The 14,027-nt window shown below is 40.2% G+C and overlaps 1 protein-coding gene across 1 annotated transcript in view; it reads left to right on the top strand.

Annotated features, from left to right (window-relative positions):
* The window catches only part of rsrc1 (arginine/serine-rich coiled-coil 1), a 239,678-nt gene extending 229,534 nt beyond the window's left edge, over positions 1-10,144 (top strand). Inside the window, exons 8-10 of the mRNA XM_017691856.2 lie at positions 1,512-1,618; positions 4,310-4,435; positions 9,265-10,144. Of these exons, the coding sequence (XP_017547345.2) occupies positions 1,512-1,618; positions 4,310-4,435; positions 9,265-9,357 (326 nt within the window). The 3' untranslated portion in view covers positions 9,358-10,144. The remainder of the gene's footprint in view (positions 1-1,511; positions 1,619-4,309; positions 4,436-9,264) is intronic.
* The last annotated feature ends 3,883 nt before the right edge of the window (positions 10,145-14,027 follow it).

Here is a 14,027-nt window from a genome sequence, read left to right as displayed (position 1 = left end):
GAATATAGTAAACAAAAACATCATTTAATTTGTGTATAATCACCTGTAAATATGAATTACTGTGTTTTTGTTAGCTTAGAATGAGCCCTTCATATCTATATGAGGAGGGGTCCTCTACTCTACAGTAGCCCAGAATGGACAAACCAAATGCTGGCTATAGAGAGCGCCTTTTGTGTTTTTACAATAAAGCAGCACCTTGAATTTGGTAGCGCTGTAGCCAGTTGTAAGACGTAGAAAGAATAATATTCAGTAGTTGCTGCAGGTACTGGCTAGACATTTTGTGTTGAGAGTTTGAGAACCCAGATTTTTCCTACTTATTATTTAGCACAAGAAAACGTGAGGAAGAGTGAATCCTCATCATCAGAGAAGCAAAAAAAACCCAGTGTAGGTTCTACTACACACTTGGAAAGGGAGGGGTAAGGGAAGAGGATTCAATCTGCAACCTCTACATCTACACTACATCTTACACACTGCACCTTTAAGCTGTGGCACGCCATCAGCAGTTTGTCACTGTGATACACACAAAGATAGAAAACTCAGTTCTTGTTAAATGCTGTGTTATTTTACCCATAATAGTGTCATGACAGCCCGATGTTAATAAATAAATCAATGCCAGGTGACACAAACTATATAGCCAAATTTATGTGGGCATCCCTCCTAGTTACTTTGTTCAGGTGTCAAGCCACACCCATTGATAACAGGTGTATAAAATCAAGTGTGTTTGTGAAATTTCTGTCCTGCTAGATCTGCCCCAGTCTACTGTAAGTGCCATTATTTAAAAATGAAAGCCATAAAGCAGTAGGTGACACGAAATCACAGAGAAAATAGATGCATTAAAATTGGCTGTCCCTTGTTGCATCACTCACGACCAGTCCCAGAAGCAAAATTGGCACAAGAACTGTGTGTCATGGGCTTCATGAATGGCTGAGCAGCTGCACACAAGCCTAAGATCAATATGTACAATGCCAAGTGTCGGCTGGAGTGGTGTAAAGCACCATCACTGGACACTTGACTTTAGAGAAGTGGAATGAATGATGAACCATGAATCACCTAACATGCACAGTGCCCATAGAAAAGTTTGGTGGAGGAGGGATGGTGGGCTGGGCTGTTTTTCAGGGTTTTACACCCCTTAGTTCCAGTAAAGGCTGATGTGAATGCTACGGCATTCAAAGACATTTTAGACAATTATATGCTTCTGGTTTTGTGGCAGTAGTTTGGGGAGGCAGCCTTCATTGGAGTATGCCTTTGTAAATGTTTATGTTCACTGTCGTTATAAGTTTTTGTTGGTATCATGTTGCCTTACAAACATGCCTTACAGTCAAATGTTACCCAGTTTTCTATGTTCTCTCTAATCTGCTATAAGAGAAGGAGCAGTGAGTTAGACATTTATCGAATTGTCCCTGCTGTTTTTCATCCCTCTTACAGTCTGACCTCTTCCCTGACCTCTGCCTCCCTCTCTTTCTCTCCTCCCTCATCCCTTCTTTTCCCTTTTCTCTCCTTTTTTCTTGCAGAAGAGGCCTCTCTCGCCGAACAGGTGAGGAGGATAAAGGACATCGAGGCCATCGAGAGCGACTCCTTTGTTCCTCAGGCTTTCAAATCATCCCGGGACGCCACCAAGGTGCGCTTTTCTCTCCATTTTTTTCTTGTCTTCTTCTCTTTCGTTCCCTTTTCATTTGCTTCACGTCTTCTCTCCTCATCGGTTTGATTTGATTTGCTTCTCGGTGGCCCTCGATTCCGTTTGTCCGCAGACGGAATCGTTCCCATTCAGTGCCGTTTGCGGTCCGTCTGCTCGTGCACAAAAGCCAGAGCAGGTCTGAAACAGCTGCACTGAACCCAGCGCTCCCACCCAAAGCTCACGTTCAACCTCTGAAATTAGATTAGTGACAAATGCTCACTGATCCGCACAGACGGAGACAAAAGGAGGACGGCTGGAATGGGCCGGTGTGATAGATTACAGAGGCAGCTGAGGCACAGGGGCTGATCTGGGATCAGTTCAGGTGAAGTGGTGGTTTGGTGAAAAATCCAATTTACAGTTTTTTCCATGAGCCAAGTGATGTCTGAAGTTTAGTTCTTTGGTTTTGCACTGGAGCTACAAGGCTAATGTTGCTAACAAATAATGCATGCTTATTTCCTACCAATTAGCGGGGTGTTAACTGCTTTGCCAAATCATTTCCTAATCACTTGCTTCAGACTGTGTGGAGTTGTTCAGTTATCCCTAGAATTGTTTTTAACAGTCGCGTATTTTAGTCCATGTTTGTGAATAACAGTGAGATGTACAGTGTCAGAAGCACATAATCAAGTCTATTAGAGATGGCTGAACCATTCTAATTGATGGGAAATAAACTTGATTACTTTATAACAAACAAGCCTTGACTATACTAGCACATCTGGGGTAAGGAGGGGGGGCTAGTTTTGGTGTGAAAATATAGACACAAGACCAAGGCTGTATAACCAGACCAAAAGGATATTGAAAATGCTGTAGTTCATGAGAGAAACATGAAAGATTCTCTCACTGTGTGACCTACTGTTATCATATAAGCCTGGACAAAAGTACATCATGTAACTAAAAACAGTACTTGAAGCAATATTGAAGCCTCAGTAGTCACATTTACATGCAGCCTAAAAATCCATTAACAATCTCACTAATAGCTCAACCGAAATAGAATACATTGAGGCCATTCAGAATACAGTTTCTATCTGAATGAGGTGGGTAATCCTGTGAATAACCCCTTAAATAGAAGAATAATATCCGAGTAAATGCCTGTATCTGATTACATTCCCATTCGGAAGGTTTTAGTCCATTCTGCATGTTCGTCGCATCATGTTGAAAGTTCATAATAATAACCTTCAACACGGTGGAGCAGAAACTGGTCTGCAGAGGAGACGGAGTTTAGGCGCTGATCTTTAAAAGACGGCGGTGGAACGGACATCCAGCTTATGTGTCTCTTATGTGTCTTCCTCTTGTCCTTCTATAATAAGGATGTGTGAAGGACGTTTTCCTGAGTCTGACATCATTTTAAAGCAATTAAAACACAAGCACTGCTCACTGCTGCTCATCTCACTCTGACTGGACTCACGTGATGCTGGTTGTCATGGTAACGTCTACACTAAGTGGTTCTCTATGCATGCATGTAATTTTGAATGTGATTACTTATAGTGTGAATGTAAAAGGAAATTTTTATCAGGGCATTAAGTGGAGTGAGCATAAACACCTCAGTCTTAATCTATAATCAGAATGTGTTCAGTCAGATTGGAGAAAATCTTCGCATGTAAACACAGCCAGTGTTCTTTATACGTTTGTCTATTTTTGTCTGTATTCCCCTGTGACCCTGATGGAGAAGCAGCTTAGAAAAGTGTGTGTGTGTGTGTGTTCCTTGAAGATGTCTGTTCATTTTTCTGCAAATTCAGCAGTTTCTGCTGGGCATGCACCGAAATTTCGGCCACCAAATTTGTTAAGAAGTGGCACTTCCAGTTTTCCGCTGAAAGACAAATAAATGCAGAGAGTTCTGGCCAAATAAGCACAAAGATTAAATAAGTCTACAATGAAGTGCCAAAAGCTAACACTTAACAATTAACTTGAGTGATAATGAAAATGGGAATTAACTGATTTAATGGATAAGTTCCATTTAAGTTCTTCAATGGATATCATAAATAAAATTTTAAAAAGTATTTTAACTAATAAAGTTTTTCACCTCTCCTTGTTGAAAAGTTGTTACTGCAAACACGTTTGTTCGATCCTGCTGGTGTGGGTTCATGGCTTTTCTTCTCTAAATACTAAATACTAAAGTAACTGCTAATAGTCACCCTGTAAGACAGGAGGTCCAAAGTCCACATGCTTTACATGTAACAACAAAAAGGTCTCTAGAATTTGGGAACATGTGAAGTATTATTTTTTCAAAATTGTACCATTTTTAACAGTTATTAATAATTAGAAAAAAAAATCACGCTGATCTGCGAGTGCGTGTAGTGTACACACCATTCAGCAGCCATCGCGGTCAGCGCAGGCCTCATGCACAAGGTGAGTGAAGGTGAATGGGACCAGGCCTGTGCATCAGCAGCTTGATTTGTCACTGTGCAGATACTGCCATCATGTGGTGCAGCATCAAACTGCATGTGACCGTTTTTGCATTTCTTCTTTGATGAATCAGAATCAGGTTTATTTGCCAAGTAAAAAATGCACAAGGGACTTGTCTTGGAGCCTCGGCGTGTATAGATTACTATAGATTACACTAAAACTACAGGATTATTACTGGAGGCATTGTGGAAGTGTGTGTGTGTGGTTTAAATGTGTTGTTCTACCTTTTCTCAGGTAACTGAACCTGTGGAGATAAAGAAAGAGGCGGAGTCTGTCGACACGTCCATGGCGAAAGACAGTGTCGTCTCTCTTCCCATTGCTATCAAATACAACGACAGTGACACACTCGCTCACCACAGTGTAAGTGTTTCTCTTTCTCTTTACTTTGCTAATACAGCCCTGTCAAAAGTTTGGACTCGCTTGCTCATAGAAGACCTTTCCTCTGTTTTTCTGCTTTCCACATTTGTAAATAAACATGAAGACACCCAAACTACAGAATACCACATGTGAGACTGTGCAGAGACCAAGGCAGTGTTGCAAAATATCATATATTTTAGGTTCATAACATCATATTGTAGATTTTATAATAAATAATAGCCCTTGGCATTCTCTCAAGCAGCATCGTGGGAGCATCCTGGGAAAACCTCTTATTGAAAAGCAGTACTGTGCAGAAGTTTCAGCCACCTGAGAAAATGATATTAAACAAGCTATTGAAATGAGCAGTATGTGTTTATTTGCTCAGACAAACACTGACATTAGAATAAATACAAACCAGGTAGTGACGTTTTGTATGTATTCCAAACATCTTCTGAAGCAAGCCCAGTATTATGTGTTATCATCCAGTAACATGCTTAATTCAATTAAGTTAATTTAGTGCTTCATTAAATTAAACCAGATACAGATTCCTAGAAAGAAAAAGAAAAAAACAAAACATGATGTTCTTCCATATGTTCGTCAACATTTCTCCTGGAAGAATAAATGAATGGATGGCTGGATGGCTGGATGGCTGGATGGCTGGATGGATGGATGGATGGATGGATAGATAGATAGATAGATAGATAGATAGATAGATAGATAGATAGATAGATAGATAGATAGATAGATAGATAGATAGATAGATAGATAGATAGATAAGCCCATAGATAGATAGATAGATCAATAAATAGATTAAACAATAGATAGATACATAGATAGATAGCTAGATATAGTGATCAATAAATAGATTAAAATGAAACGATAGATAGATAGATAGATAGATAGATAGATAGATAGATAGATAGATAGATAGATAGATAGATAGATAGATAGATAGGATGATGGATCGAAAAATATGTATATATTGTTTTAAAAATGCTCTAAATGACTTTATAGGAGAAAAACATGGTAGCATCTTTCACTGTAATTCAGACAGTAATTTTTGGACTTTTTCTGTTGTTCCATTCATTTGTACAATGATAGGAGCAGCTGTCAAAAAATTTAGTTACCCATCGACTATATTTGCTTATCCACACACTTCATATTTTGCATATTCAGAATGTACTCTTGAACACACCCTTCCTTTCCTCATTATTTGTACTCGTTTCTTCTTTCTGAGGGCTCCGCGTTCTGACGGGTGCCTCTTCGCTCCCTGGCTGTAATACGGGCGGACAGAAATTTTCCGTGAAAGTTCTCAGCGTCTCGGTGGCGCCGCAAACTGGGTTATGCGTGACGGATGCAGATGAGCGGAGCCAAGCTGATCTATGGCAGCAATATGCCCAAGGCACAGGAGCCCCCACCGGCAGTAATGATTCAATCATTTAGCCCGCCACCGCCGCTTTACTGTATCTACTGTAATTTCAACCTTGTTAGCCGTGGCGCTGTGTGAGAGCGGAGGCCATGTTGGTGCGTGTGTCGCAGAAGCTCCTACACGCAGATAATACAGGAGCAAGCGGGCGACATGTGTCCAGAGGCCATTACCGGGCATGCATGCATGTGTTGGACGTGGGCCCCAATGACAAAGGAGAGGCCCTACAGCAAACGCTACAGGCAGCCTTAACTCGACATAAATGATACACTTAGCTCCTCTCCCGGATCCGCTGCGCACACACACAGAGCACACGGACGAGAGCGATCAGTCTTTTCCCAGGCGCAGATTTGATTTCACGCCTTTCGTGTTGTTTGGATGAAAGTAAAGACTGATGAGCGTCGGCGAAGAGTCTCCAACTTCCAAACTTAAGGAACTCATAAGCCCAACTAATGTGGGAATCACTCAAATCCCTGCGTTCACGCTGACACCCGAATCACTCTTATGCATTATGCTGTCATATGCACTTATGATACAGAGCCGTTTACCCTCTCTCTCCCTCCTCGGTTTCCAAATCGAATCAAAAACCCAGCCAGCGTCTCATATTAAGCCAACTCAGACAATTAGAGACCTGCACTGGCTCGCATTAGGAAACAATACGAAACATTTGTTTTAATGGGTTACTTCTGATCTGTGCCGTCTGTGATGCCATTAAGCAGATCCTGGCCAAAATACAGACCGTAAGTGGATTACCAGTGATGTCGATGTTAGGAAGAGCACATGCAGGGAATTTAAATTTAAATTACACCACTGCACCGCTTGAATATGAAAAGACAATCTGAACACAAGCCAGGTTTAGCTGAATAGGCCTAATTAACAATTTGGCATTTGCTCTAAAGCAGACTGTGATCTGCCTAGGTGAAAATTAGTTTTTGGCTTCTTCATATAGACATATAGACACAAAATGTATAAATGGACATTAAAAGAGTACAGAATTATCCGTGGAGCAAATCAGCAAACATTCAGAAACAAAATCCATTCACCTACCTGTAGTCAGGGGTGATGAAGGGGTGAAATGCTTAAAGGGCCCATATCATGGAAAAACTTTTTTTTTCTTTTAAATAAAAATTCACTCCTGAGTCCATACATAGACACTAATCTGCAAAAACAGCCTGTTTTGAATTCACTGTTTCACAAATGTCAAAACAGTCACCTTTACAAATCCACCTGTTCAGCCTACAGCAGTTAAGCTGTGCCTGTTCACACTGGGTGTTATAAGAAATATTTCGGCCTGGACTGCATTTTGAACAGATTAGCCAATCAGAACAGAGGCCTGTTTACAGTAAGGTATAAAAAGAGAGGTTTAAAAGTCATATAAAGGCTGGAAATGGTCATATATGGTTTTTGGTTCATAAAAAATAAAGTAGGATGTGGACCCTTTAAGACTGGGATATACTGTATGTAAATGAGCTCTGTTGTGATTAGCCATCCTGTATTGTGTCTTCAGGCTGAAAAATTGGTTCAGGCTGAAACACTGTGAATGGAGGCTAAACTGGTGTATGAACATTATAAATGGATTTTGGGAATAGGGTTAGGGTATGGGCTTGTAATGTAAATACATAATTACACTATATTACTTATCATTTTATTCACTTTGCCACAGAATATTTGCAATAAAACATCTAAAAGTACTCTATATTGCCAGAAGTATTCACTTACCCATCCAAATCATTGAATTCAGGTGTTCCAATTGCTTTCATGGCCACAGGTGTATAAAGCCGAGCCCCTAGGCCTGCAGACTGCTTCTACAGACATTAGTGAAAGAATGGGTCACTCTCAGGAGCTCAGTGAGTTCCAGCGTGGTACCGTGATCGGACGCCACCTGTGCAGCAAGTCCAGTCGTGAAATTTCCTCACTACTAATTATTTCACAGTCAACTGTCAGACAAAGTTGTATTATGACAAAGTGGAAGCGATTGAGAACGACAGCAACTCAGCCACGTAAAATGACAGAGTCAGCGGATGCTGAGGGGCATAGTGCGCAAAGGTCACCAACTTTCTGCAGAGTCAATCACTACAGACCTCCAAACTTCATGTGGCCTTCAGATCAGCTCAAAAACAGCATAGAGAGCTTCATGGAATGGTTTCCATGGCTGAGCAGCTGCATCCAAGCTTTACATCACCAAGCACAATGCAAAGCATGGAATACATGGGTGTAAAGCGCCGCCACTGGACTCTAGAGCAGTGGAGACGTGTTCTCTGGAGTGACCAATCACGCTTCTCCATCTGGAAATCCGATGGACGAGTCTGGGTTTGGCAGTTGCCAGGAGACGGTACTTGTCTGACTGCATTGTGCCAAGTGTAAAGTTTGGTGGAGGGGGGATTATGGTGTGGGGTTGTTTTTCAGGAGTTGGGCTCGGCCCCTTAGTTCCAATGAAAGGAAATCTTAATGCTTCAGCACCAAGAGATTTTGGACAATTTCATGCTCCCAACTTTGTGGAAACAGTTTGGGGACGGCCCCTTCCTGTTCCAACATGACTGCGCACCAGTGCACAAAGCAGGTCCATAAAGACACGGATGAGCCAGTTTGGAGTGGAAGAACTTGACTGGCCTGCACAGAGTCCTAACCTCAACCCGATAGAACATGTTTGAATGGTCAAAAATTCCCGAAAACACACTCCTAACCCTTGTGGAAAGCCTTCCCAGAAGAGTTGAAGCTGTTATAGCTGCAAAGGGTGGGCCAACATCACATTAAACCCTATGGATTAAGAATGGGATGTCAGTCAAGTTCATATGCGTGTGAAGGCAGACGAGCAAGTACCTTTGGAAATTTGTACCATTTGGTGAAGGGTTTCTGATATTTAGAGTTATTGCTATAAGTAAAAAATAACACAACATTAATATGGCAAGTGATTCCAAACCTTTTTTACACTTTTTACTTTTTTTTGCAGGTACATTTTTTGTTCATCAGGGTACAAACAATGTAAATGTCCCCTCAAAGGTACTACAGTGGTTTTAAGGTCTGATTGTGAACCTTAAATAAGTTTTTACAGGTGAAAAGTTCATATTTGTATCTTTTCATATCCTAATGTTTTAAAACAGAGCAATGAACTAAAAGCCTGGAGGCGAGACGGGGTGTGTGGAGTCAACTTAGAAAGTATATTTTCAATGGATTATGGTGCAATTATGTTCCCTGACTAAAGGTACTGAGATGTAGCCTTGAGGGTCCCAGAATCAGGTTTAAAGATCCGATTATATTTGTTAACAGCCTTGGAATGAGGTTATAAATAAATGCAGTGTGCCACCTGGTGGATGCAGTGACAGCTGCAACTGCTGGTGAGCAGAGCCGTCCTAGTGGAGAGAGAGAGATTCTAACCACTGACACTGATGCTCTGATTGTCTTGCAGTTGTTCCTGGATAAAGAAGAAGCAGAGAAGTTGTGGCTGAATCGACTGCTGTCTCTGCGGCAGGAGAGGCTGATGGGGAGCCCGGTGCTCTGACAGAAATCCTTCAAGCCCACCGCCCAAACAGCGTTGGCCTTTTTCTTTTAACCACATAAGAGTTTGTTTAAAGTAGCTGAGCTCACTTTTTAGATAGGATGTCTTTTGGAAGTGTAGAGTTAAGTGAGATATGGTATATTGGTTTTCTATGAGAAATCAGAAGATGAAACAAGGCAGAAAATAAATGAAGTCACCTGATTGCTCATTCTGATACACTGTGTCCATGTAATGCTACAATTTTAATATTAATGTTTCTCCCTGGGATTGTGTTACAAAATATTTGTTTCCAGATATGATTTTATTTTTATCCAACTGTGTTTGCGTTCAGCTAAACTGTAGCCCACCAGTGTGGAAATCCGTACAATATTTATCTGCAGTAATTACTAACTCAATATTTTTTCTCGTTAAAATGCAAGAACCCCATCAATTGCTATCATATTTCAGTTTAAGCAGTTTCAGTCTTGTGACTAAGGGTGAGCCAGGCAGGATTCTGGTATTTGGGTCTCTCTTTTTTTTCTTTATTCTAATCATTGTTACTTTTGTGATCTGTTAGATGCGCCTGCATCCCTAATATGACAAAATAAAAGGGGAAGAAAAAAAATAGTATGAAAATAAAACCTTTTTTTTTACATTTTTTATGTTACTGCTCAGAATAATGATAATGTTTAGTGGACGCTCGGTGAATAATAAGGAACACAAAATCTTTTTTTGTGCTGAAATGTAAAGTTTGTCATGTTCATTCCTTTGTTTTGACTTTATCAAAAATAAAACATCTTTCTGAAATTGATTAATCAGACGCAGCCAAGGTGAAATCACGAAAAAGCCGCTGAACTGAGAGGGGCTTCATGGTCGGCAGCGGAGACTCTGCGGCCCTGAAGCGCAAGTTTCTGTAGGCCTTGGTCCGGCGTCCAGCCTTGAGTTCTATTTTCAGTCCGCATAGATGGACCTTGTGCAGCTCAGGTCTATTTGTGGACGTCCCCGTCTGGACTTGTCGAGGTAAAGTCTATAAAGTGATGAGGTGTCTGTTAACGATTCTTAGTGGATCTTCCAGAGAGTTTGTGTCGCTGCTGGGTGGGTGGGTGTGAGCGTGGGTGTGTGTGTGTGGGCGTGGACGTGTGTTCATACAGTGCAGTTCAGATATTGGACCTTTGTTTACTTTGTTTACTTTATTTCCTGTTAAAACAGCCATTGAGTTATTTATTTTCAGTGTCTGCAGAAAACGTAACTGGAAATTACACAAAATCCTCAGCAAATAATAATCACATCCATTTTTAATGTTCACTGTGTCACTCTTTACTTTTATTACAGCTTCTGTTCTTTCAGGAGACTCACTTTCAGTTATGCATATGTTAATGGGCTCTGTTCTGATTGGCTGTACTGTATTGAGTGTCATTTGAAAATCAGTCCAGGCTGCAACACTGTTTGTAACTCACTTGTAGTGTGAGTGGACGGGTCAGTTGAACAGTTGGAAATATGTAAAATATGATATGGTTTTCATGGCATCACAAAAAGAAATAAAAAATGTTGTATTTGTAGCTTAGTTTCCATGTCGCAGCTGTTGGAACAAAAACCTTGTATCCCCATTTTGTCATTTTTCAGTTTTTGACATAATTTGAAAATACCCATGGTCCTATATGTGGTGTGTAAATTTCATGATGAATGGACTAAAAGAAATGATCCAAAATGACTTGGAAAAAAGTCTGGTTCATTGACTTACATTAAAAGTGAAGTATGCATTTTCCTTCTCCTGTAAAGTTCTCAATTTGGAGATATGAGGCTTTGATCTGACAACAGTGATATATAGACTCTATGGATTATCTAGTGAGTTTTAAAACTTAGAAAAGTGGTCACGCACTAAATAAAACTTTTTTCTTTTTTCTTTATTAAATGAAAGCTCATTTTAGTTATTTATTAATTTATGTTGGATTTTTTTTTTAACAGTTCTTTTCACACCTCCAAAGTTTTAGGAGTTGGTTGCACTCTCTGTTTCTCATGATCCAGGGTTAGGCTGAGATTGGACTCATCAGTGTCTAAATATGACTCTCCAAATTAAAACTCATCAGTATTTAAAGGCTTCTTCCACATCTCAGGTGTCCAGTTTTGATGTTCTACAAAAGGTGCTACAAGGGTTCTAGGAGTGATGTCATAGAAGAGCCACTTTTGGTTTCCTGAAGAACCGTATTGAATGGGCAGAAACTTTTTAAAGCCTAAAAAAATCTTAATATAGTGTAAAAGGTAAAAGTCCAGTGTCACTTTATAGATTGTTCTCAAAGGTTGCATATAGTAGTTTTATAAAAGTTACACACCTCACTGACAAAAAATGTATATAAATAAATCTAAAGGATGTAGGAAGGACGCTTTTAATCAGCGTCATTTTTCTACCCTTTACGGTACAGCTTTAGTGGCCCGGGAAACTCGCAGACCAATCGCATGTGTCATAAATATCACGCGTGACGCTACTCAGCCAATCAGATCTGTGCATTACGATGAGCTCTGAGATTTGAGTAAGTGATGCACACACAGGAGGGACAAGGCGAGAAACAGCAGTCAGAGAAGAAAGTGAGTCAGATGGAGGTTATTTCACATGTTGTGCTCTAAAAAGAAAAAAACTGGCAATAAATATTGTTGAAATATCACTGAATTGTACTTTTTTTGATTTGACATTCAGTTGTTGACTGTATAAGATGATGATATTCCTACTCGGCTACTTCAGTGCACAGTATATGGCACTGAGTCATGATGTAAGTCAGACATTATAGTGTTCCGGATCTTCGCTTGAGGATATTTTCTCGAACTGGACCTTAATGAATTTTAATTAAAGACCACTGCACTAGAGTGTTCCTTTGACTTTCTCCTTCTTTATATACGTGGATTATCTGTTATCTAATCTCCTCAGAAACATCTCCTGACTGAAAATTAAAGGCCCATGTCATACACTCCCCCCACCCCATTTTCCAAGTTTAGACGTATCTGATTCCATCCATTAGTTAAGACTCCCCCAACACAGGATACCACCAGCGCCAGCATATCAGACACTTTTCTTGCATCATTGATTCTTAGCTGATCATTTTCCAACCTTTCCTTATCCTTAAAAATGAAATAACCTGTGTTTTGCTGCTGTCGACCAAAACCTTGTATCTCCATTTTTGTCATTTTTCAGTTTTTGACATAATTTGAAGACACCTATTACCTTTTAAACTGTATGTATATTTCATGATAAACAGACCAAAAGAAATTGCCTAAAATGATGTGCAGAGATGTCTGGTTCCATTGATTTACATTAAAAGTAAACTTTTCTTTGTTTTTTCTTTCTCCTGTAAAGTTACCGTTCTGGAGATACCTGGTTTTGATCCGACATCAACAATTTGTTACTGTGCTTTTAAGACTGATGTATGTAAATGAGCTCTGTTCTGATTGGCTGTACAGTATTGACCATCATTTAAAAAACAAACCATGCTGAAACACTCCTTGTAACTTCGGTATCAGTGGGCAGGGCTAGACAACTGTAAACCAAATAAGAGGATGTGCGTAAATGTGATCGTTTTTGTGACATCACAGAATCATTGAACTCAGAACAGGCCTTTTTTGTAGCTTAGTTTCTATATATCGCTGTTGTCGGAAGGAAACCTCGTATCTCCGAAATGGTAAGTTTACAGGAGGAGGAAAAAACCTACTTTAATGCAAGTCAGTGGAACCAGACTTTCTTTTATGTCATTTTGGTAGTCCATTCATCATGAAATTTGGATGCAATATTAAAGAAACAGACATTTTCAAATGAAAACTGAACACTTCTGACGACAGCGATATATGGAAAAGTAGGAATGTATGGAAATGTATATGGATATAGACAGTTTGGACTGAGGACTGAATTCTGACACTGTTCACTAAACACTAAATAAAAGTGAGAAAAGTTGTTTAGACCATATGGGCCTTTTGATTAGGTGAAGGGTGGTCTCTGACTATTGCACAGCTCTCTGTGAGATTGAGTGAGTGGTATGCTCATGTCCGGGGGGTGGTTGTGGTTGTTCGTCCTCCAGCAGATGGTCAGTCTTACATCACGCTGGCAGATGCCGAGGTGTCCGATGGCAGCTCCCACTCCAGCCCGCTGGATGTTCTTACAGGCATCCTTCACACTTCCTTAAGTAGACGTGATGACAACAGGACCTCCTCTACTGGTCATTTGGGGGGATTTGAGTGATTCTCATGCCGTACGTTGTGTAGTCTGAACTGTGTTGTGTGCAGCTGGCACTGTAATTGCACGCTTTGAATATTTTACACTTACTATATTCTATAACCTTAAATAAGGGGGTGGGGTTCTGTAGTAAAAGCAGGGGTTATATATAGAACTATGAACACTCAAAAGAACCATTTCAATGCATAAATAGTTCTTTTCATTGTTAAATTGTTCTCTATGATAGAAAACCCGTTGTATATAGTTCTTTAAGGGCTCCATAGAGTGGAGAACTGTGTTTACATTGGCACAGTTGAATAAGGAGAGTTCATTACATGGAACCGACACATCATGAGCCTCAACCACCGCTGTCTCCTTCTTCAAATACAAATCCCGCATTTCCAAAAGAGCGGAAAAAGAGACATTTTCAAAATCATAAACTGTCACATAACAGTGTTGACTCACACCAGCCCACATTCTAGCCCAGGAAAACATCTAC

This window comes from Pygocentrus nattereri, chromosome 19 (genome assembly GCF_015220715.1).
Source record: "Pygocentrus nattereri isolate fPygNat1 chromosome 19, fPygNat1.pri, whole genome shotgun sequence".
In the NCBI taxonomy this organism is placed as follows: Eukaryota; Metazoa; Chordata; class Actinopteri; order Characiformes; family Serrasalmidae; genus Pygocentrus; species Pygocentrus nattereri.
The sequence above is the reverse complement of the archived record's forward strand: the minus strand, read 5'-3'. Positions and strand labels throughout refer to the sequence as shown.